Source organism: Erythrolamprus reginae, chromosome 1 (genome assembly GCF_031021105.1).
Source record: "Erythrolamprus reginae isolate rEryReg1 chromosome 1, rEryReg1.hap1, whole genome shotgun sequence".
In the NCBI taxonomy this organism is placed as follows: domain Eukaryota; kingdom Metazoa; phylum Chordata; class Lepidosauria; order Squamata; family Dipsadidae; genus Erythrolamprus; species Erythrolamprus reginae.
This window is the reverse complement of record NC_091950.1, coordinates 97,948,533-97,974,872: the sequence shown is the minus strand read 5'-3', so window position 1 is coordinate 97,974,872 and position 26,340 is coordinate 97,948,533. Positions and strand designations below refer to the sequence as shown.

Sequence of the window (26,340 nt, the reverse complement as noted above, 5' to 3'; positions counted from 1 at the left end):
AAGGCCAAAGCCAGAGATGTAGGAACTCAGTATTTTATTATTGTCATGAACATTAAGAAGTTACCTGATTCCCCAAATTATTCAACTTGTTGTGAAGCTGGATTATTTTATTATAAATGAAATGGAACAACCAGCAGACGTTGTGAACTCCAACACTCTGGACATTTTAAAGAGAAGATTGAACTGCCAGTTGACTGGTGTACTATAGGGTTCCTGCTTGGGCAGGGGGTTGAACTCGATGGCCTTCATGGTCCCTTTCAACTCTAACAATCAATCAATCAATCAATCAATCAATCAATAAACAAACAAACAAACAAACAAACAAATAAATAAATAAATAAATAAATAAATAAAGCTATATACAGCAATTACTAGCTTATAGGGTGGGTTTTTTTGGCAAAATATTCAGAAGACCTATTTACGATAGTGCTGTTAGAACACACAGTGTTATTACCATCTGCCTATGCCCAAATAGTAAACTGTTCCAAAAATCTTCCAAATTTGAAAATCAATTTACGGTATAGTGCAAATGCGACCAATAGCATATTAATTATCTTTGTGTCTTTACAGCCATAACTGTATAACTGTCCTCATATAATTCTTTTTTAAAATATTTTCTAAAATGGCAACAGATGTCATATAGAAATTGCATGTTAAGTTCAGGGCTGGAACATAAGAGTTTGACCACTGTGCAGTAAAGCATCTGCCAGGCTTCCAAATAGCATCTGCAATTAAATAAGAGGCTGAGGTACCGATTTCCTCAAAGTTCCAATTTATTAACAGAGCCATATTGGTACATTTGTAAGAAATCGGAATCTAAAGCTATGAGGGTTTCTCCACCCAGTTTAAAGTTCATTTCCACAACCACAAGTTTATTACGTTGGCCAGTTGTCTTTTGCCAATGTGTGCGCTACTCCCATCAGCTTCCGGGCAGGTAATGAGCAAAGGATGACCTTGAGACTCTAGAAGGAATTTGTTATGGCTACATTTCTACATCCCTCATGCAACGCCCCTTCCAAGTTCCCACAGCAAAAATACATTCTAAAGCATAAAGTGTGGCAGGCCAAAGTCTCCCAAATCAATGATGGCTTCAGCCTGACAGGATAGTTGTACCGCTTGTCAGCCACTAATCACTGAAAATGGTATCTGATGAAGTCATCAAAATGCTACATATATTAAATGAACTCTACATCTTACAAGAACACATAAAATCTTATATTGTTGGCAAGGGAGTCAGTGTTTCAAAACATTTGCCTATTGACTTAAGATGAATTCCATGGTACCAAATTCAAGTAAATGAATACATAAATGTGTTTGCTAGAATATTGACCCTTTGTAGCTGGAATGTGCTGTAGTAATTTAACATTTTTATCTGAAATTCTCTTTGGCCTGTGTAATTCCAGTGAAGGGGATTGGATGCCAATTGCCCATCTTGTCTCTGTCAGAGGGTAGAAGAGTGTGTGAAGGGATGAATCTGAGATAATGTTGAAAATGGTAACGTGTGCCACTTTGAAGGAGTCGTTTGTCAGTTTGAGATGCAGTTATCTGAATCTGTATAGCATTACGTCAGATCAAATTTGTGGTTCTGTATATATATTTTCTAAGTACATGAAAGCTGTGTATTATGGATGGGACCAACGGAACTGAAATTGAATCTAAAGAAAATTGATTTATTGTTGGATTATAGTGACTTTCAGTCTCTTGAGAAAGAGAGCAGGTGCACATGAGTTCAAACCCATTGGTCAGTGGGGCAAGTGGAGGCTATAGCTACAGTTGTACCTCTGCCTAAGAATGCCTCTACTTAAGAACTTTTCTAGATAAGAACCGGGTGTTCCAGATTTTTTTGCCTCTTCTTAAGAACAATTTTTTACTTAACAACCCGAGCCCGGAAAAATTTCCCATGAAATTTGAGAGCGGCACGAAGGTCCGGCCAGTTTCCTGCCATTCCCCCTTGGTTTCTCTCTCTGGCACAGTGTATGGGAGCCAGCCTCATGCCGGGTGTATGGGAGGCACGTGCTCCTCCTCTCCACCTCAGAGTCCCTCTTTTTTTTAAAGCCTTCAAATTTTGGATTTTTTAAATTCCCCTCACCTCACCTTCTTCCTTCGGCAGCAATTGTCCTCCTCCTCCTCCTCCTCCTCCTCCTCCTCCTCCTCCTCCTCCCCCCACCCAAATTCCAAGCTTTTATTTCTTTCCTAATGGGTTTGCACACATTATTTTCTTTTACATTCATTCTTATGGGAAAAATTGCTTCTACTTACAAACTTCTCTAGTTAAGAACCTGGTCATGGAACGAATTAAGTTCTTAAGTAGAGGTACCACTGTACTTAACCCAACAGATTTTTATGTCTGTTGTGATCTGACATCCCAATAGAGTAACACATGCCGTCACCATTACCTGTATTGAGTGCTGCAGTGCATTCTACATGTAGCTACTAGATTCTGGGACATACATGCACACACATACATGTAAGGAATGGAAAGGATCACAGCTGAAATCAGAACTCAAGGTTGAAACTCTAAGGATTTGAAATCAGCTTTAAAAAGCAATTGAATTAAATATAAATGAAAAAAGTTAATATCAAATAGTGATTGTTTCCTTGAGCTCAACAATAGAGAAAGATAAGCGTGTGCAGTAGTAAAGATCAGTTTGATTTTAGTAGAAAGGCAATGCAACTTATACAACATCATTGAAGGCAAGGATAATTACACCAATGGTTTTTCAAGAAGTAATATATAGCTGGACTTTAATAAAGAGGAGTAGGAAAAAAATAGAAATCTTCAAATTATGGATTTTCAGCTAAGTTTAAAGGGTTTTTGAACTTAGAACAATTAGACACAGGAACAGTTTTTTCTTGAATGCCATCACTGTGCTAAACAAATAATATTTACTAAGTCTGCACTACAGGGGCGGGTTCCTCTTACCTGGCTACCAGTGCTACCAGTACGGTGTGCACACATCCTGATGATCCGGGTGATCGTGCATGCCCCCTCATGCAATTTTGTTTCCACTCATACCTGGAAGCAAAAAATTGCCAAAAATCACGTGCTAACGTCCCCTCATGAGATTTTGCTTCTGTGCATGTGCAGGAAGCAAGATAAAGCCAAAAATTCCTAAAAAAAGAGATAGCACTGCGTGAAGAACCGGCAAAGACAGCACCAGACCCGTTGTGTGCAAATTGCACAATCTGTGGGGCATTACCGGAACGGAGCTCAAGGGTGTACTTCTAGGAACCCACCACTGCTGCACTAATATTAATTTTCTCATTGTAATTTTGTTTACTTATATCCTTACAATTTAAAATGACTAATATAATTTGATTGCTTAGTTGTACCGGGACTACCATTAAGTGTTGTACCTTATAATTCTTGACAAACGTATATTTTCTTTTATGTACACTGAGAGCATGTGCACCAAAGCAAATTCCCTGTGTTTGCAATCCCAATTGGCCAATAAAATTCTATTCTATTCTATTCTATTCTATTCCATTCCATTCCACTCTTTGGGCTACAAGAGGAACCAATCAATTCATTTTGTAATTTAAGGTGATAATCAATGAACAATACTTTCAATTTGTATTATGAGTGGATATCAATTACTGTGGTTAATATAATTGAAAAGAGTAGAAGAGAAAGAAAAAAGAAAAATTGGATTCAAGGGACCAATGAGGGTAACAGAAAATTGTTGGAAGATCCACAGTTTATTTCCAGAGACAGGTAGAGAAGGTGCATGGTTACCAGAATTGACTTGATATCATAAAACCCACTGAAAAACTAAGCAATAAATAATTGTACAACAGTGTACAAATACATTCTTTTCATAATTCTTCTGTAATTCAGTCTTGCTGTATTATGAGTTGGGCAGTTTGTATCAGACATAACAGCTTTCCATGCAGACTTCAGCAACAGATGGTTAGGCTGATAGTTACTATGGTTAAATATCTAGCAATATCTAACTTCCCTTTTTTATTCTGACCTTTGCATGCAATGTGAGGTTTATTTTACTTGTCAGCTTATTTCTTTATGCTTTCATTTTATTACATATCATGTCTTGCTCTCCCAGTTTGTTTACTGATAAAGTAATGTTTTTTTGTGTGTGTTTTTAATACAAATGGTTTGCTTTTGTTTAATAAAAATGCTTTTTTAAAATAAAAATGCTTTTGTTTAATAAAAATGAAAAGCTAAATTGATTTAAAACTCTGTATTTGCTTGCTGAAAACTGTGATGTGAGGTATATTTTTTGTAGCTAAGGCATCAAACTAAAAACCGGGAGACCGAATCAGCAATAATTTAAATATTTTTGAGAACCAAAGCTCTGGACTTGACAGAGAAACGCACACAAAAGTCCTCACCCAGCTTCTGTAATCAAGAAAAGCACCAGCCAAGAGTGTTTGTCCTTTAATAGTTGTCTTGCTTCCTGTAGAAACAACATGTCCTTCATTCTTCAGTGCACACAGAGCTCATCAGCCTGACAGAGGGAAATTGACTTTGTCACCTACATATGTTCAACTGCAATGACAGAAGCTTATACTGTATCTGAAATAGATAAAATTCAGCCTGCAGGTGACATGCAGCCCAGTTTTTCAGTACATCCCAGGATTGCAGTCCCCGAATCTGATCAATTTTGAGTTGGGTTCATTAGGCTCTTTGGGGGGGAAAAAATAGATCGAACTGAAGTCGTTGTGGCTCGTTAAAAGCATCTGCAACGTGCAAAGTTTCATTTAGACCTAGATTTTCCTTCAGACACACTGAGAATCTCACACTGTCTTTTACTCTCGAAGGAAGCGAGAAGGTAATTAATCTTTGATGTCTGCAAAAAGAAAACATCCTTTACTTGAGAAACATAAAGATTAATTGACTTGTGGCATTTCCCTTTTGGCCCTGGAGACAAGCCTGCCTGGTTGCATATTTCTTCATTCACAATTAAAATGAGCTTCTAATATTTGTTCCGCGTGTATCGTTATTTGAATATTGCTTAATTTTACTTGTTTGGATACATCCAGTCATTGGCTTCTAAGAACAGAAGCAAGAACAGAATGTGGTCATGCTAGTTAATTACTTCTGTCTGTTAGGGTTTGTGTTCTTCCCTTTGGTGTGGGATGTTTCTTCTCTATTGTGAGAAATGCTTCCAACTTGCCCTTTATCTTCACTCCTAGATATGGCTCTTATTTAAATGGCTAGTATTGATTCTTCATGCTTCTATTACAGGTTATTTGGTTATGGAAGCTGATGATTTGTTTTATCTTGTGATGCAGTTCATAATGGGCAGAGTGAAGTACTGCCTTTTGCTTTTACAGTTGCCATATCTATAGTTTAATACAAGGATAAGCAACTTTTTTTTTCAGATGCAGATTCTCAATCATATTAGTTGCAACAATACTTTCAGTTTTGGAATGGCCTGGCTTCATTCTCATTTTATTATCTCATATTACAATACGAAAATTATGGTATATTTTGTAATGTGTGGTTGAAAAAATAAATTCAAAAAATTAAATGTTAAAACCTGAAAAAAATTGAAAATTCTCTTAAAACTTTTGGCAATTTATCTGCAACCATATGAAATGGCTGGATTAAGTACAGTACTACTCAATATAAACATATAATCTGTCAAAGCCAGGAGGAATTACCTAAAACAAAACCTTAATAATTTTTTTTTGTTTTAAATGACTTTAATGTTCTTCAAAGACTTTAAATGTCCTAAGATTTTTTTTAGCTATTTCCAAGAAGCTCTGGGATAATAAAATGAGAATGAAGCCAGGCCCTTCCAAAACTGAATGTATTGTTGCAACTAATATGATTGAGAATCTTTCTGTCTCAAAGCCAAAACTCCCTCAATGTGAAAAAGAAATATTAAACAACAGGTCATTATAAATATTTCTTTTTATTTTCAGCTGTAGCTGACATCTTTTTTACTAGTATCCTAAGATCATCAATGTGAGAGAAAACCTTGAAGACAAAATTTTTAAAAATTCACTGCATGCTGTTGCAGGAACAATGTGTTATGAAGATCAAATAAAACAGATGGTATTTTGAGTCCTGAGGCTTTGACTTTATGGGGCAAAACAAAGGAAGCTCTTTGCTCACTGTGACATTTGCCATAGATTTATTGAGCTGTGGCATACAGTGTGTCATTCCATTCACAAATGTGGTCAGAAGTCTTGTAGGAATAGACTGCAGTAATTGGTTTCCCCTTTGCTGTTTAATTCCTGAAATACAGAAGTATATTGATGCTGGATGCTTAGAAGAAATTCCAGTACAATTTTTTTTACCACAAAAAGTAGAGGGAAATATGATATCATGAGGTGCCTCCATACTCCACATTCCCTACCAACTAAATGAGTTCCTGACAGCATGTCCTAATTGCAATTATGCAGCATCAAAATAACGATCGTATATTTTTCCACAAGGACAATAATCAACAGGAGCATTCCTTGATTTTAAATATGCACCAAGCAAGTTAATTTGTAAACTCATTATCACTTCAGTGAGACAAATCATTAAACGGGTATGGAATAGGAAATGAAAGCACATTTGAAAATACAGTATTCCAATTTTTTTTTAAAAAAAGTATTTTCAGGAGCTTTTTTTAATTAAAAAAACAGTTATACTTATATTACTGTACCACACCTTATAGGAATAAAAGTAGAAAAGAATCAAATGCAAAGTATGAAGAAAGTATTTCATAATTTATCAAGATAGGAAGTACAGGAAATGATATGTTCAGAAAAAAGCTATAGTTGAGAAAAGCTATAGACTATTTCTGAATTGAGTTTGAGTTAGGCTAGAAACTTGAAGAGTATGACTTCTAGTTTCACATTAAGCATAAAACCAGCTGGATGACCTTGGACCAGACAATTTCTCCCAGCTCTAGGAAGGAGGCACTTCTGAAATGAGACTAACAATCCTGGGTCTAGAAAGCTTAAAACTACGGCGCCTAAAACACGATTCAAGTATTGCCCACAAGATCATATGCTGCAACGTCCTACCGGTCAATGACTACTTCAGCTTCAACCGCAATAACACAAGAGCACGCAACAGATTCAAACTTAATATTAACCGCTCCAAACTTGACTGTAAAAAATATGACTTTAACAATCAAGTTGTCGAAGCGTGGAACTCATTACCGGACTCAATAGTGTCAACCCCTAATGCCCAACATTTCTCCCTTAGACTATCCACGATTGACCTCTCCAGGTTCCTAAGAGGTCAGTAAGGGGCGTACATAAGTGCACTAGTGTGCCTTTCGTCCCCTGTCCAGTGGTCTTTCCTTTATCTCATATATCATATATATTTTCTTCCTTTCATATATCTTCTCCTCTATTTTTACATATTATCTTTATATACATTACTTCATGTCTATTCTCTTCTATATGTATTGTGTATTGGACAAATGAATAAATAAAAAAATAAAAAAATAAATGGGTCTATGGGTCTATGACATTCATGGCAGCCAGCTTGCCACAATCAACTTGCCCTGGGGCAAATCACTGTGGTTCAAGAGTTACACTAATATCAAAGAAATGGTGGAATAGAGTAATTAAAGAAAGGATGCAAAAGGAGGGACGGAATGAAATGTGAATGACAAATATTGTTTTTAAATTTTAAATAATTACATTGAATTGTTAAATTGTCCTGTGATGAGTTGTCATGCAGCAAGTTGGCCACAGCGAGTGAGTTGTGGTGAATTGTCCCATTCTGTTCTGAAATACATTGCCAAGAAAACTGCAGGGACTTTTCTAGGTCAGAGGTGTCAAACTCAAGGCCCAGGGGCTGGATCCAGCCCACAAGTTGCTTAGATCTGGCCTGGGGAGGCCTCCCTGGCAACAGCAAAGGACCGGCTCACAGTGCCTCTGCCAGTGAAAATGGAGCTTACGAAGGCCGTGGATGGTACTGCCAAGCTCCATTTTTGCTGGCAGTAAGAGGCCATCACTGTTGAAAATTAAATTTCACGAGGGCTATGGGTGGCAGCCCTAGCTCCATTTTCACTGGCAGAGAGTTGCAGGAGGCTGTTGCAGTCAAAAATGAAGCTTGGGAGCCCGTTTTTGCTGGCAGAGCGCTTGGCACCACAGACACCTCCCCCCACAAGTGACGTTGAGCTGGCCATACCCACCCTGAGCACTCCCATTCTGAACCCCCAAGGTCAAACACAACCCTCAATGAAATTGGGTTTGGCACCCCTGGTTTAGGTAAGTCTGTGAGAATCAGATACGATTGAATGGAAGGGAAAAATACACAAAAACCCTGCACTAATGTCAACTTCTATTATCAATGGGTATTTAAGGCATGCTGGAAATAGTGATTGCTATGTTATACATTTTTCTTACAGTTACAGACAAAAAGCTTGTATGTGGAATTAATGTTGTGATTCATCTTGGTGTACTGTCTAGACCAGGGGTAAGCAAAGTTGGCTCTTCTATGACATGTGGACTTCAACTCCCAGATTTCCTGAGCTAGTATGAGTGGCTCAGGAATTCTGGGAGTTGAAGTCCACAAGTCATAGAAGAGCCATCTTTGCCACCCTTGGTCTAGATAAATGAGGCCAGTTCATCAACCCCAATTTATACTTGCTGAGAAAGCCTGGAAATCATTTTGAACTTCTATCGTTACCAAAATACTTTTCCCCATTAGCTAGAATTAAGAATATCTTCTACAAATGCCATCCTAATATACAATGTGCCCTTTCCAAATTCACACAAAGAGACTGAAATCGATTTCCCATTGACTTTAGTGTTACATGCCTTGGAGAGAAGGTTAAGTAACTTACATTAACCTCTGATTGCTGAGATGAATTGTGCTTTGCATTTAATTGAGCTATGATTGATTATCTTCCATATTTTTAAAAATTTTTACAACTGATTATGCTTACACAATTTCTGTGTACAGTGTTCCCTCGATTTTTGCGGGGGATGCGTTCCGAGACTGCCCGCGAAAGTCAAATTTCCGTGAAGTAGAGATGCGGAAGTAAATACACTATTTTTGGCTATGAACAGTATCACAAGCCTTCCCTTAACACTTTAAACCCCTTTCCCTTAGCAACCATTTAGATCATTACTCACCATGTTTATTTATTAAAGTTTATTAAAAAATATATTTATTAAAGTCGGATGAAAGTTTGGCAATGACATATGACGTCATCGGGCGGGAAAAACCGTGGTATAGGGGAAAAATCCGCAAAGTATTTTTTAATTAATATTTTTGAAAAACCGTGGTATAGACTTTTCGCGAAGTTCGAACCCACGAAAATCAAGGGAACACTGTATAGCTGCCATATTTCCATATAAGTTACAAAGTTAATCTAGATAGGAAGCTCTTCACACTAAATTTGTTTCCATGTACGCTTTTAGTCACTTTCAATCTTAAACACCATCTTTTTCTGTGCATGCATTCTTTACTTGTTTGGGATTCAAGGCAATTAAATGCATGCTAGCAACCTTGCATCATAAACTTCTCTTCCTCTAGCCTCTTATCTAATTTTGGAAAGCGTATTCCACTTTGTAAATGCAGTCTAGGAACTGATCTGAACATTGTAATTACAGGCAATTTTTATTCCTCGAGTCCTTGAAGTGCCTTAGCTACGTTGCTTTTACCACAAGTCAGTCTGTAAGGACTTTTTAAAAACTCTGCCCTTTTTTGTATGTCTTGTGATACATGTAAAACAGTTGGGTTTTGATACCATAGTTGTGGTCACCTCCTTGAGTCTTTTTGAGTATCCTAACCTCTCTCTTCTCTGCAGAAACCCTGAAGGTCATACAGGCTCCATAGGAAACATTATTTTTTGAATTCCAGCAGAGAACAGTAAAGAGCCCTAAATAATGATGCTGCCCTGTAATGCATTTCTACATCCCTTTAGTGCTGTGATGGTTGGGCTTAATTAACCCTGCTGTTGTGTTTGCATTTACTATACACTTGTACAGTTTTGGCTGTAACAAAATGTAACAATCAGCGTGTACTAAAAAAGTAAGCAAAATAAAAGAAAACCCCACACTCATAGTAAGAACTCCTCAAATGAGGAAAAGTCATTCACAAGTTTCAAATCCACATGACAAATAATCTACAGGGTCTCAAATTTCATTTCGGGTCTGTTGTGGTTGGCTCTGGCCCAGCTCCTGCCCCAAGGAATGTGGAGGTGGATGCAGGGGAAACATCAACATGTCATAGGCCTGTTTTATTGCCGACAGAGTCAGGTAGTGCAGTTTCCTCGGACGAAGAAGAAGGTGGGGGTGACTTGGAAGAGGGGGGCTTGGCACACAGCCCAGGAAGCCAATCTCCATTATCTTCAGTCGATTCGGATGAGGAAGTGTTAGACTCACCCAGGCGCAGAATTATGCATAGAAGAGACCAATTGAGGAAATATTACAGGAGATAATAGAGGCCACCTGTGTTTGGGTGGGGCTCTAGTAATTAGAGATGCTGATATAAATAACAGCATGCTGGTTTGGCTGTTGTGGAAGATTATCTGATCGTTGTCTCTTCAGGACCGTACCTTGCTGATTCCAGACTTTGTTTGTTGAATTTTCACGACTTTGAAATCAAAGCAGAGCAAAGTGTGTGTGTCTCACTTCGTGGAAGAAGGAGGGCTGTGACGTTTCTTCACAGCTGCTAGCTACGTACTTAAGGACTGATTAAGGGAATTGTACAGCCTACAAGGTTGTTTTGGGACGAGTGCTCTTTGCAATACAAAAAGGGTGCTTTGTTTCTTTTGAATTTTGTGATAAAGAACTTTGTTTTTGAATTTTCAAGTGTGTGTGTGTCTGAAATTTGTACCCTTGAATTTTCGGGAGACTCATACCATAGAGCCCAGCAGAACAGGGTCATATAGATCCAAGCAGGGTTAAGTAAAGCCAGTTTCATACCAGAGAGCTGTCGCTCATTAAATAGCCCCTTCTATTTTTGCTTCAATGTTTTCTTTATATTGAGAGTTCATAGAGAAAACTATCAGTTTGTGAAGACATAATACTGCATTTTTTAAAAATCCTTTATTTATTACATTTATATTCCACCCATCTCACTGCAAAATGAGTCTGGATGGCAAGCTGTGGGTGGATTTAGCTTAGCAACCTGTCCATTTGGAAGAAGCTGCACTTTGATTTGGGGAACTGCAAAATCAACCCCATTCTATTCAGAATTTCAATCATATTCATTTGCCGCTCCCTGGTGTTATTATTGTGAATACACATCATTCTTGTACATGCAGATATCCATGTTCTCCAAGATAGCAGCAAGCCAGAATGCTTGCTTCCATTCTTAAGATAGCAAGTGGTGGGGGCAAAAATCCATTCATTGGTCTCATCATTAAAGTACTGTGTTTATTTTTCTTGTCCTCTGTCAGGTAGAATTTACAAATTTGGCATTTATGATAGCAATACTTATTGCGGAAATCTTCCATTAATTTTATGTGGATTGCAGTTAATATTTTAATGCAACAGCTTGGGTAGTATAGTAATTAAAGTACTGGACCAAGAGAGAGAAGACCCAAAGCTTAGAAACCAGTTACATGGACATGAATCAGCCAACCTCTCTCTACCCCAAAACAGCATCAGGCTTTCTGACAAGCCAGGTAATAAATGCTTTATAACACCGTGCACTGATAACTTTGCTCTACAAACTAGGTGAGCACCCAGAGCAACCCTGAAGGACAAACACTAAGAAAATATTTAATATTTTCAGTGGTTGAGTAAGCAGTATGCATTCCACAAAGCTTGATGAAGTGGAGATTTTAGCATCCATTGTTTCATTATGTATAGTGTAACTTGGTATTTGAGATTTGGAATTAAAATTACATGTTATAAAAAGTTGTATCTAGGAATATCCCAGAGGGGCAATACCCTTAGTTACAAAAATACTTTTTCTTGCCTTCTTATTATAATAACTGAAGTTTTTAATTGAAGGTTTTTTTAGATGTTATGCCAAAACACCACTTATGACATTTAACGATAGCTTATCATAACTTCCAGTGTAATATCTATCATCGCAGGAATGAAAGAATTGAGTTAATAAGAAAAAGAAACATGGATAGTTTTCACCATTGATTGCCTTTGTACACCTATCTTTATCATTCAGCAGTTTAATTTATAAGCCTACTCTCCCGTGACAGAGTACGGGTATATCTGTAGTTTGTGTGAAAATGTAACATTGTTAATAATGATTTGGATAGGTTCTAAATTGGAAGAAGAATCTTTCACCTTGTTGCTTGCCACGCTAGGTTCAGATCACAGTTTTTAATTCCAATGAATGATAGAGAATGGCAGTGATGTTAATGTTAAAAGTGACAAACCTGACAGGGAAAGATAATGTAACAGCTCTCTAACACACACGGTGTCATGAGAGTGTTTCCAGAATAATAAAGAATTAACTATCATCTTGAATTGTCAATTTTAACTTCAAGTCACTTCCATTAACAGGAAAAAAATATTCTGTCATATATCGAAATATTTCAATAACACTTTGAAGCTGGATGGTAAACTAAAATATCTAGTCAACAGGAGCAAATTCCGCTTAGATATATAACAGATATTTGGTCTCTGAGTGACAACAAAAGCCAAGCCACACTGGTGCCAGTTATCCTTGCATTAATTTCATCTTTGGAATTAATTTGAATTTCAACACATGAACTGCTATTAATAATTGTATTAAGACAAAAATCTTGCTATTAGAAGGAACTGCTCGTAGCATAGTTCAAAGGCAAAACTTCCTAATTGTTAACTTTCCCACATTTTGTCTTCAGTTCTTATGGATGTGCTTTTCATGATTCTATTTTAAAGTCTTCTGAATGACTCCAAGGAACGTTTAGCATAAGGGCAAATCTCATCAGTTATGGGTTAGTGATGTGAGAGAATTCCCCGTGGAGTGATGTTGTCAAGGCAGCAAAACAGTGTATTGATTGTTTTAGTAATATTATTTACACCCTCTTATTTTAACTGTAGAATCATAGTTTTATTTTTTTTTCTCCCTCTCATTTTGAGTGAACAGAAAGTCCCTCAAGTTTTTATAGTATTTCTTTTGTATCGGGATTATTTTTCTCTTGAATGGAAAGGTGTTTGCTTTCTACTGTATACCAATTTACATGAATATATGAAGAGCAGTCTAACTTTGGCACTTTTGGTCAAAAATCTTGAACAGAAAATCTGCACATTGACAAAATTTCCATCTGTCCATTACAAAAGACCATATGCTGAAATCCCATATACTATGTTTATACATTAGGAAAGATTGTGTTCCATAGAAGAACTCAATGTGTATGAACGCCAATACAGTGGTACCTCATCTTACGAACGCCTCTTCTAACAAACTTTTCAAGATACGAACCCGGTGTTTAAGATTTTTTTGCCTCTTCTTCTGAACTATTTTCACCTTACGAACCCAAGACGCTGCTGCTGGGATGAAGGGGTTTCTTTCTTCAGCTTTGTAATGATGCTAGCCAAAAATTCTGTCCAGATAGTGGTTACCATACCACACAATTGATGGATTTGTCTGTTTCCTACCAATGTTGTGAAAGCATACAGAATTTGCTCCCCACCCCCTCCTGCTCTGAGTTAGTCTTTGAAGACTTGAAGGTCTCCATCAATAAACTCCCTGTTCTAATTGACATCCTTCTGCCAGGCATGTCCACCATTGATTGGCAGGGGGAAAAGAGGACACTATAATTTTACATATATATTTTTTTGCATCATTTGTCCCTAAAGGAAAAACAATAGAGATCTCTTGTCAGTTTCATATCATTCAAAAGGAAAAAGGAAAGACACAAAAAGCTCCACGTTTCACTGCTCCATCAATGAACTTGTTAAAAACAAAACAACAGAATCTAAACTTACTATGTTCCACTATTGAATGTTGTTGTTGTTCACTGGTCTATTGTAGAAAAAGTTCCTTCATCTTGACAGCCTAGAATAAAATGTCTGTGGAAGGCAGCAACCAATAAGCACTTCTACTGAACACACAATAGTTATTTGGAGTGGAGGCATTTTCCTACCAGAATTAAAAGGCAGCTGACAATCTCCAGACCACTTTGGTGGTAGAGGTCAGAAAATATTTCTTCTGACAAGGAGCAACAAGTAGAGGTTACCTTCATGGTGGTCTGAAGTGGGTTGTAACATGATCAAGGACACGAAGTGAGTCATCTTCATGCTTGAATAAGAAGAACATGTGGACGAGTCCTTAATGTTATTCAATTAAGTATATTTTATGAAGCTAGCATAGATATCATTTTGAAGAGATATAGAGAAGGGATATTTTCTTCCTCCAAAAGATCTTGCCAACCTAAAATTCAGCAAGAGTTGGTTGCTTCATAGGTTTGGACCTTGTTGTAATGGATATGAGGGGAGTTGGCAGTAAGCATGGACTGGAAATAAATATTTTGGATGTGAAAAATCTGTCATCATCCAGTTCTTGAGTTCTTCTCATCAAAACCTGACCTGCACCCAACTGATAGTTTTTTCTCAACAATCAATTATGGTGATTTTGATCAGTTAGAATGAATTCTATATTTGCTGCTGAATAAGATAAATTGTGATTTAAAACTGGATTTTAAACATGGACTGAAGGGGAATGGTATTGAAACTATAGTATTATTAACCATTTATTATGTTGTCTAGTCACTGCTGTGGAAATAAATAATAAAATAGTGAAGGGCTTTTGATTGACCCAGCAATATTAGGTAAATCCTTGGAGAGGCGCGGCATATAAATCAAATCAAATTAAATAAATAAACAAACAAACAAACAAATAAACAAACTAACAAATAAAATAAATAAATCTATAAATTGCTGAGGAACAAAATCTTTAGTTAGACCATTCTTCACAGTCTATGTCAATTCAAATTAAATTGACAGTTCCATAATGGCAAAAACTAAGCATCAGTTGGGAACACTTTTATTTATTTATTTGTTTATTTAAAATGATCTCTATAATTGCAAGAACTAATAGTTTTGACAAAAAAAATCAACATTTTGATAGGGAAATCAAAAAAGGCTAAACAGAGTTTTGACAACTTTTGAAAAGCATTCAAAAGCATTCATTCATAGATTTTTGGTAAGAAAATTACATCTGTTTTCAATCCTATTGTTTGCATCATCACAGAATTTGGTGGTACTTTGATTTAATGTAGGATTCAAGCAGAATCTGAATAAACAAAAGCAGGTCAAAATGATGTTTAAGAAGACAGAGGATTCTTTTGAGATTAATTGTTTCAGAAGTCTGGCCCTGAGCTTAGTAATGTCTTACATCTTGCATTTCTACTTGGAAAAATAAGCTGACCAAGCTGTAATTAAGCACAGTTGTTTGTTACTGGTAGTTTTAAAATTCTTTTGAATTGTTTAATCTCAGTTTTTATTGTTTTAAAAATCAGCTGAGGGGACACTTAACCTCAGCTCAACTCCAGCCAATGTGGCAATTCCAAAGTGTGGCAGCCATTTCAATGGGCAATTTGAAGCAGCCACTTCTGGCAGTATATGCAGCCACTTAGCTGATGGTTCTTTTTAATTTGCTCTGCATCCTTCAAATGTGGTTTGAGAGATCCTGGAGAAAGTTTTAGTTAGCAGTACAGTGAGTTTTGTAGAATGGGACAAGTGCTACCTTGCTTTCTATCACAGCAGTGTATAGGTAGTCCTTAAGCTATTGACTAAGCTGAGCCCTACATTTATGTTGTTAAGCAAGAAGGTTGTTAAGTGAGTTTTGCTCCATTTTATGACCTGTTTTTGCCAGGTTTGTTAGTGAATCACTGAAGTTGTCAAATTAGTAACATGGGTGTTAAGCGAATCTGGCTCCCCAATTGTGTCTGAAAGTCACAAAAAGTGATCACCTGACCTCTGGATACTGCAACTGTATCTGCAAAGCATCCAAATGTAAATCACGTGACCGTGGGGATGTCACGAAAATCATACGTGTGTAACATAGTCATAAGTCACTATTTTCAGTACTGTTGGTTACTAAACTGTTGTAAGTCAAGAACTACCTGTCCTGTACCAATCCTACCGAGTGTCTTCAAATTTATTTTTATTTATTTATTTATTGGATTTGTATGCCGCCCCTCTCCGGAGACTCGTGGTGGGTAACAGCAATAATAAAACAGCATATAATAATAATCCAATACTAAAAACAATTAAAAACCCATTATTATAAAAACCAAACATACATACAGACATACCATGCATAAAATTGTAAAGGCCTAGGGGGAAAGAGGATCTCAATTCCCCCATGCCTGGTGGCAGAGGTGGGTTTTAAGTAGCTTATGAAAGGCAAGGAGGGTGGGGGCAATTCTAATCTCTGGGGGGAAGTTGGTTCCAGAGGGCCGGGGCCGCCACAGAGAAGGCTCTTCCCCTGGGTCCCGCCAAGCGGCATTGTTTAGTTGACGGGACCCAGAGAAGACCCACTCTGTGGGACCTAACTGGTTGCTGGGATTCGTGCAGCAGAAGGCGGTCCCTGAGATAGTCTGGTCCGGTGCCATGAAGGGCAAATGATCTTTACAGTATATTTTGTTCCTAATAGTACACTACTTCTTACTTCTGGGTATCTTCTCAAAATTCCTTCTCTCCCTCCCTCCCTCCCTCCCTCCCTCTGAAGCAGAGTAAATATTTCAAAATGTGGTAAATTGCAAAAAAGCAAATTTTCTTTCCCCTTCACATCAGCCTCTGAGAACTAGTAGCAGTATAATTATATGCACTTGCAGGCCATTGCACAGCAGGAGCAAGAATGCTCTCAGACTTTACTTCCCTAATGATAGGTTTACGTAAAGGCATTATATCTTTGCAGAAAAATGTAAACTTTAAAGTGGCAGCTACTTCTGTGCTTGTGGTGCAAGACATTTGCAGTAAGTGAAAGCAGATTAATAGCTCAAGTTTAGAAATAAACTATGTTGGGTTTTTCTGGTTAGAATACATTGGATTGCAGCCTGAATCAATTAAATGTAACATAGTGGCTGGAATTCTGTAAAATAAAGGCAAGGGAAATGCATCAGGAAGGTTAAAAAAAACAAAGAAGATATAGGAGGAGCAAATAGAAAAAAGAAAAAACCCTACACAAATCACTTATGCACATATTTCCTTTACAAGTCCTTTCAACATTTAATGGAGGTTACAAGACTAGACCAAAACATTTTTTCACTCTTTCTCTCTCTTCCCTACATGCCATTTTATTTATAAAGAGTGACTTCAGTGTTGTAGCATGCGTAGTTTGTTAGTATGGACCTCTAACTCTCATATATCCTAATTAAGATATTTTTGTTAGTTTCCATGTTGAAATTAGTGCATCATTAAATAATCCAAAAATCTTTATTTTCACTATGACAAGCTAACCACCATTATCTCTGCTGGGGCTTTTACATGTATTTTAAGAAGTAGAAACATTTGCAATGATGATGTCATAATTTACATCCTAGCTGTTGTGTTTGCCACATCTCTTGGACTAGGAGACGTTTCCATGTTTTATATTACTGTATTATGGTGTATTTTTTAAAATTGGATTGTGCAGCTGTGTATTTGCCCAGCCATTATTTCCTTTCATCAGTGGCACTTGTTTCCAGCTTTACATATTCACAGATTTTCTACTTCAGCAAACTTGCATTCTCACTACTTTTGGCTGTTTAAAAGTAGTTTTAAAATAGAGCTTACTTGAAAGCAAAATAATCTAAGAATAACCCAGCTGCAAAAGGATCAGGATACTCTTTGACCAGATTCTTTTTTTCCCCCACTGTGGACAACCCAAGGCCTTTCTGGTATTCAAATGCAACGAGATCCCTTTCCAATTGTTATTCTCCTACAACTGGTATTCAGACAGAGAGAACAATTTGACTAATTTCTCTATGCTATTCAGATATTTATATATCTCAATTATGTTTACTCTTTCTTACTTTTTTTACCAAGCTAGAGGCTCCCCAACATGATAATGTTTTCCAGGGGTAGGTTCCAGTTTGCATTACGATGTTGCATGTCCATATCCCATCATGCATTTTCCCTTCCATGCTTGCTCACTATCCCAATAGAATCCGAAACACAGCTGAGGAGCTGATAGCTGTGCTTTGAGATTAACCCGTGGGTGCGCAGGAGGGCTTTTTTTCCAAGTAGAAGAAGAGGAAAATCAACTAAACATGAGCCAAGAATGTGCAGCAGCAGCCAAAAAAGCCAATACAATCCTAAGCTGCATCAACAGGGAAATACACTCCAAGACCAGGGAAGTCTTAATACCACTCTACTACGCCCTGGTCAGACCACACCTGGAGTACTGTGTTCAGTTCTGGTCACCACACTTTAAAAAAGACATTGAAACTCTGGAGAAGGTGCAGAAAAGAGCAACCAAAATGATCAGAGGTCTAGAAACCAAGATTTACAAAGGGAGACTGCGGGAACTGGGCATGGATAGCCTAGAGAAAAGGAGGGCCAGAGCGGACATGATAGCAGTCTACAGGTATACAAGGGGTTGCCACAGGGAGGAGAGGATCACTTTATTCTCCAGGGCACCGGAGGGCCGGATGAGGAACAATGGCTGGAAGCTGACCAAGGAGAGATTCAATCTGGAAATAAGGAAGAACTTCCTGACGGTCAGAACGATCAACCAGTGGAACAACCTACCAGCGGACGTTGTGAACTCCAATACTCTGGACATTTTTAAGAGGAAATTGGACTGCCATTTGGCTAGGATGCTATAGGGTTCTTGCTTAGGCAGTGGGTTGGATTTGATGACCCGCATGGTCCCTTCCAACTCGTAACAATAAATAAAATAAATAAATAAATAAAAGCCATCCGAAGAAAAAAAAATTGCCAAAAATTCTAAAAAAAGATGGCGGTGCCCCCGCACCAGCACCGACCGAACTTGATTCATGGTGCCATTTTCACATCACCAGTGGATTGCTAACGGTTTGGGCAAACTGGGAGGATCCCACCCCTCACATTTTCTCATATGAAGGTGCTTGAATCCCATTGATTATTGTAATTTTCAAGCTTTATTATATCTTCTAAGTGTGGCAGAACTACATAAAATATTCCAGATGAAGACATATTCTATATTTGTATTACAATTTCCTAAGGTGGCCTACTATAAATTTGTCTTTTTCTAGCTGTATAATTATCATCTTCATTGTGCTATCCACAAAGTTCCTGACTGTTTTTTTCTGGCTAATTAGAGACATTTCATATCCCGATATGTGAAGATAATGATGTTTGCCACAATGTGGATCCCTTGTACTTACTTAAATTGAACCATATTTGGTTGATCATTCACTCAGTTTAAAAACATTCTTCAAGAGTTCTTCACAGTCAGTTTTGTTTTGCTTGGTTTTTTTTTTAACCCCCATGAATAGTTTGAAATCATCCTCAAATCCAGGAATTCAGTGTTTAATTAAGTTGGGTGTTTAGTGAACGTGATAAAAGCACAATTTTAAACCCTGATTCTTGGAGGATTCGTTACGTATGTCCTGTCATTGAGTAAATTACCCAAGTACTTCAAGTAAGCTTAGAACCCTAAAGTAATAACATTTTCAATCACTTAAGGGAGACAAAATGTTAAAGCATATATGTTCAAGAAACCTGAACATAAACACTTGAATGTTTATGCCTAATGAAATAAGATTATAACAGCCTTAATGCATTGCTTATTGCCAGATCATAAATATATAACTACTGAATCCTAGTAACCATGGAAGCAGTATGGTAAATTAGGCAGGATAAAGGTAAAAATATGATAACAAATCACATATAATGCTGTACTTATGCAGAACGATAATTTTTGACTGTGACATTTTATATTGTTTGCTATTTATATTGAAAATGTTGAATATCTAATGATTCACATGATACAATGTGTTTGTATCATTCATTTAAATGAATTCATTTTCAAGGATTTAAGTAGTGTGCATAACAGAAATTTTCTGAAAGACTTATAATTATTATGGTATTATGATGGTATTGTGAGATGTGGTGGTGCGGGGGTTATAATGCAGCAAAGAGAGTCCTTGACTTATGACCACAATGGAACCCAAAATTTACATTGCTAAATGAAACACTTGTTAAGTGAATTCTGTCCCATTTTTCAACTTTTATTGCCAAGGAGGTTAAGTGAAACATTGCAGCTGGCAAGTTAGCAACTTGATTTATATGAATCTGGCTTCCCCATTGACTTTGCTTGTCAAAAAATTGCAAAAGGGTATCATGTGACCCTGGGACACTGCAATTGTCATAAATGCAAATCAGTTGTCAAGCATTCGAATTTTCATCATGTGACCAATGGTTTTAAGTGAAAAATGGTCATAAGCAGTGTTGGGCGAACTGAAATTGCAAAGTTTGGGTTCGTGTCGAACTTTGTAGCATTTGGCAGGCTGAACCTGAAACTGAACTTTTGAAAAAGTTCGGGTAAAGTTTGGGTTTGGGTTCGGCCGAACGCTGCGAAGCGCCGCCACCCGGGAGGATTGTGGGGAATCCCATCATGGGATTTCCCACCTCCTTTTGCGCTTCACGGCGTTCGGCTGAACTTTACCCGAACTTTTTTAAAAAGTTTAAAAAGCGCTGTTCGGGTTTGGGTAAAGTTCGGGTTCAGGTTCGGCGAACTCACCCAAACTTCACAGCAGTTTTACCTATTCCAGTTTCTCAGAATCTCTGCTTAAAAATATGTTTCCTAGACTTTAATGTTTGTGATGCCATCCAACCAACCATCAATTTTTATAAGGTGGAGACTATTTCTTCTATAGATGCAATTTAAAATTGTAGCTTTTAGCAACTTTCTTTAGCAGCTGCTAATAATACTCTTCCAGCTCACATTTATTTTTAATGAACTACAAGTCCAAGAAGCTTTTCTCACATAATGTTATCTAAGTCAGGAGTTCCACAACCTCTACTTTGCATTTGATTCTTCATCTATAGATAAAGAATTTATCTCCATTAAATTTCACTCAGTTTCAGTCCACTTTTCAATTCAGTTTTGAATTTGCCTTGAATTTTTAAATGTATTAACTCTCTATGATCTCTTCATTTAAACATTAATAAAATTTTAAAAAATGATTGAAGAGTACAAACTCATTACCAAAGTCTGTAGCACCCTATCACTCCAGTTTCATAACGCACTACTGATGAACATTCTTTATGCATGGTTTCCAAGCCAGGAATGTCATAAGATACTTATTAAATGTTTTGCTGAACTCGAGTTATATTTTGTCCATAGTCTTTATAAGATACTAAGGAAATTATTGATTAAAAATACTGACAAAATGCTTTATAAATCAATACTAACTTCTGATAATCACTATATTCTTTTTTTTAAATGCTTATGGGTCAATCTTTGTGTGTGTCCTTGATTATTGCCAATAAACAGATAGTACTGCTGAGTTGTCTCTTTGGAAAATATGATGTGTAGCCAATACACTCCTTAAAACCCACCTTTGTCGTCAGGCATGGGGGAACTGAAATATCTCCCCTGGGCCTATACAATTTATGTATGATGTGTGCTCTCTTACTGCCACAGGCTTTCCCCTGCCTTCTGACTGCCACCACCTGTATTTCCCATTTGCTTGCTGCACTCGCCAGGATTCCCCACCTCCTTTTGCTTGCACCTGTAGTCCCGAGGCGGGGAATGCCAGAGCTGCCCCATTTTCATGCCACTTTCCCCTCTAGCCCTCTGCTTCCTTTGCTTCCTGCAGCTGCCCCATCCCGCTGCCAAAATCAGCCCTAGCCTACCGCTTCCTTTGTCCCATCTTGCTGCCAAAATCACCCCTCCAAAAGCTTCCTATGCCACCCCAAATCACTCCCAAATCGCTCCCAAAATCACCCCTCCAAAACCTTCCTAGGCCACCCCAAATCGCTCCCAAAATCACCTCTCCAAAAACTTCCTATGCCACCCCAAATCGCTCCCAAAATCACCCCTCCAAAAGCTTCCTATGCTGCCCCAAATCCCTCCCAAAATCACCTCTCCAAAAGCTTCCTACGCTGTCCCAAATCGCTCCCAAAATCACCCCTCCAAAAGCTTCCTAGGCCACCCCAAATCGCTCCCAAAATCACCTCTCCAAAAATTTCCTATGCCACCCCAAATTGCTCCTAAAATCATCCCTCCAAAAGCTTCCTATGCTGCCCCAAATCATTTCCAAATTCTTCCAAAATCACCTCTCCTTTCAAAATGCCTCATTTCTTCATGCTGCCTTTCTTCACTCCATTTGCCTTTGTTAGGACCTCGATTGGGGTGGCACAGTAAGTGTTTACCTCATTTCTCCTTGCTGCCTTTCTTCACTCCATTTGCCTTTGTTAGAACCTTGATTTGAGGTGGCATAGGAAGTGTTTGAAGGGGTGATTTTGGAGGCGATTTGGGGTGGCATAGGAAGCTTTTGGAGGGGTGATTTTTGGAGTGATTTGGGGCAACGTAGGAAGGTTTTGGAGGAGTGATTTTTGGAGTGATTTGGGATGGCATAGGAAGGTTTTGGAGGGGTGATTTTGGGAGCGATTTGGGGTTGTTTAGGAATCTTTTTGAAAGGTGATTTTGGAGGCGATTTGTGGTGACATAGGAAGTGGCTGGAGGGGTGAATGTAGGAGCGATTTGGGGCAACGTAGGAAGCTTTTGGAGGGCTGATTTTGGTAGCAATTTGGGGTGGCATTAGCCTTCGTTAGGACCTCCATTCCTTGCTTCTCATCGCTGTCCATCTCCACTCCGTTAGCCTTCACTTTGTCCACCCGCCGCTTTTTTTCTAAGCCTTAAAGTTTGGATTTTCCTAATGGGTTTGCACGCATTATTTGCTTTTACATTGATTCCTATAAGAAACATTGTTTCCTCTTACGAACTTTTCTACTTACGAATCTCGTCACAGAACGAATTAAGTTCGTAAGACGAAGTGTCAATGTATATATATTCCCAAGTAAATTATGAAAAAATCAATCCACAATTTTCAGTTGAAATACAAAGAACCAGGCTCAGATTACTGTATTTTGGATGCATTATGCAGAGACACACTTGAGAAAACCATAATGCTGAGAAACATGGAAAGAAAGAATAGACTTTCTTTCCATCTTTGCACCACCATGAGATGGTGGAATATAAATTTAATAAATAAAGTGGCCAGCAACAAAGTAAATAAACTAGGTTATGGTGATGGTGAGTATGTCATTGGATGACCTGAATATTGGGGACAAATTATCCTGAAGAAGGCAAAGCTATATGATTGCTAAAAATTGACACCAGCTTGATCAGACAATCAATGTGATATAAAAATACAGTCAAATATGGTTCTAAAAGGAGGTCTGAATATTTTCTGAATGCCCAATATCTCACAAACATAAATGAAAATATATTATTGTAAGCTCAATAGGAAGAGTTTGTTTTGGGATTTAGGAGGTGTGCCTCATTGTGAAAAAAAAATCAATATAGCTCCCAGGCTGATGTTCAAAATGGCATTGAAAACATGGCTGGTCCCTCAGGCCTTGTGGAGGATGATGCTAAGCCCATATACAATTTTATTTGATTAAAGAAAGCATTCCTGCGGGCACGAATGATCTTTATTTTATTGTTTGCTTGTTTTTAACATTGTAAACCACAGAGGCTTGTGGAACTGAGTGTCCTCTAAATTGAATGAATATAATGACTAAACAAGAAAAGCCCCCAAATGAAAATATTTTTTTAAATTTATTTATAATCAAATTTATATAGCTGCCCATTTCACCAAAGGTGAGTCTGGACAGCACACAAGAGCTACAAGGGTCACTATACCGTAAAAATAAATTAAAAACTGAAACATCACACTAATGATTATCATAAAAATCTAATTGAGGGAGGGAAGGACGGAAGGAAGAAGGGAAGGAAGAAGGGAAGGAAGGAAAGATAAAAATGCATCCCTCAGCAATGAAGCCATTGAGACAAGTTTCTGGTTCTTTGTGAGCTCCAGGCTTGGCAGCATAATCAGGTCTTGAGGGTCTTTCAGAATATCAAAAGGATTTTTTAATGAACACCCCCCCCCCCCCCCGTCGCAGCCAGCCCAGTTTCAAAGCTGGCATTTTACCACATTTATAAAAGAAAATATTATCCACTTGATGAAGAAAACATTGAGGTTTTAAATGTAAGTACATTTTACATTCATTATTCTTAAAAAATGCTTACTACTCCTTGAGATTTTATCACTGGGGAGTGCAAACTCCCTTTTAAAACCTGTGAATGTGAAAGAATTTAGTGACACCTGTCTCCATCCCATTATTTTCTTCCTTTAAAAATGGTCACATATATGAAGAAGAACTCTTTCTTCTTCATATATGTGTTCTCTTTTCTCCTTCATTCCCACTTGGGCAAATATTTCCGTAAGGCACCTCTGAATACAGTATGAAAATCCCCTGAGGCAGAGGAGAGATAATCAGCTCTGTTTCTTTGCTTTCTGCAGAGACTAACCAAATGTCATAGAATCAGCTTGCATTTGGACTCCCTGCTGTTTTCCTTCCTGTTTTCTGGACATCCAGTTGACCCTCTCACTGTCTTTTTCATACGTGCGTGCAATGTGATTGGTGGAACTGGGTCATGTATCTGCCTCTGGCTATCACCATCATGCCTTTTCCTTCAGAGGCAGCATTTCAGCTTACTTAGGTACTTGTGAAAAGCTTAAGTAAAACAGATCAGTTTCCATGGTCACACCGGAAAGAGCTATGGTGTTAGAATACAGCAATTCCAAATTCTTTTGAGTAGGAAAAACAGTGATAACACAGGAGAAGGATTTATTTCCTAGTACCTGCAGTCCCATAGATAATTTCTGTGTTTATTGTTTAAAACATCCAAATGTCTTTTTAAAACAGAATTCTGGCCACTGTTCAGTTTAGTGAGCTTTATTTTTTAAAAAACTAAACACACAATATTTGAGGTTATAGGTTATTGTATTTAACATGTTTGGTTAAATGCCCCAGTTTTCTAATGCTTCCTGCCCCAATCAAAAATAAATACAAGATTGACGGCAGAAAAAGACCTAGTCCATCTAGTCTGCCCTTATACTATTTCCTGTATTTTATCTTAGGATGGATATACAGTTGTACCTCGTGATACGAACCCATCGTCATACGAACTTTTTGAGATACAAACTCGGGGTTCAGAAAATTTTTGTCTCTTCTTACGAACTTTTTTCGCCTTATGAACCCACCGCCCGAACGCCGAACCCGGAAGTTCAGGTTCGGCATTCGGGTTCGTAAGGCCACCGAGAAGTGCCGCCGCCCAGTTGTCGCCTTTTGAAACAGCCGGGGGGCTTCTCGGCATTCCCTTGAACGCCAAACCCGAACTTTTGCCAAACTTCCAGGTTCGGCTTCGGGAGGCCGCCAAGAAGCCATGCTGCTCGGCTGTCGCCTTTTGAAACAGCCGGGGGGCTTCTTGGCGTTCCCCCAAATGCCGAACCCGGAAGTTCAGCAAAAGTTCGGGTTCGGCGTTTGGGTTCGTAAGGCTGCCGAGAAGCCTCGTTGCCCAGCTGTCACCTTGCCAGAAGAGCCGTGGAGCTGTTGGCCAGTGGGGAGGCTCAAATGGAGGTGGGGAATCCCAATAGGGAATTCCATGGGTGGAGCTTTGACATCACGAAGATGTCCTTCCTGGCCGGCCGAAACATGGACAACTCAGAGTGGATATATGTGTGTGTGTGTGTGTGTGTGTGTAACTTTGGATTATTAATCATAGCTGAAATATTTCAATAAGGGGAATTTATAAAGAGTACTGACAATGCCTTAGATTCATTTGCCTATCTCATTTGAATAATTCCAAATGAATGTTTTTTTTTAAATTATATGCACACACTAGGATATGTTCATTGTACATACACTAGGGTCCTCATTTATTATATATACATTAGGGTGTTGAGAGCTTTAGAGTGAGGTCACAAGGCTAATTCACAAAAGGAAGGAACTTTGGTTGTTATGTTTTGAACAAGATGGTAAATTGTTGAGCACTTTCTCATTAACTTTTCCTTCCACATCAGGGAGAATACAGGTTGGGAACTGTAGACGTTCATTATTTCCTATTAACCCGGTGTATTCTACCTCATTCAAATGTGATTCATTCTTTCTATATAATGAATTCTACAGGGCTTTAAGTAGTAGATGGTAACTGCATACCCGATTTTTTTTTTCAGAATCAACTGGACTGTGTAGCCTGCACAAATATGGAAGGGGACTGTTTGAGCTGCATGAAATATCTGATGTTTGTCTTCAATTTCTTCATATTTGTAAGTTTTCTTTGATTTATCACATGCAGTCTTTTTCATATGTCTCCTTAGGAGATGGTTATACTTTGGTAGAAGTATTACAGGTTCAGAAGACCTCTCCCTTATATGGGAACATTTGAAACAAGCAATTTGCTTTTTATCTGAAGCAGCCACAACATTTTACAATACTTTTGAAATTTGAAATGACTGATGAGGCAGAGGCTGC

General features: G+C 38.0%; 1 protein-coding gene across 1 annotated transcript in view; it reads left to right on the top strand.

Annotated features, from left to right (window-relative positions):
* TSPAN18 (tetraspanin 18) overlaps positions 1-26,340 on the top strand; it is a 215,966-nt gene that overhangs the window by 140,200 nt on the left and 49,426 nt on the right. Inside the window, exon 4 of the mRNA XM_070760586.1 lies at positions 26,043-26,135. Coding sequence (XP_070616687.1) covers positions 26,073-26,135 — 63 coding nt within the window. The 5' untranslated portion in view covers positions 26,043-26,072. The remainder of the gene's footprint in view (positions 1-26,042; positions 26,136-26,340) is intronic.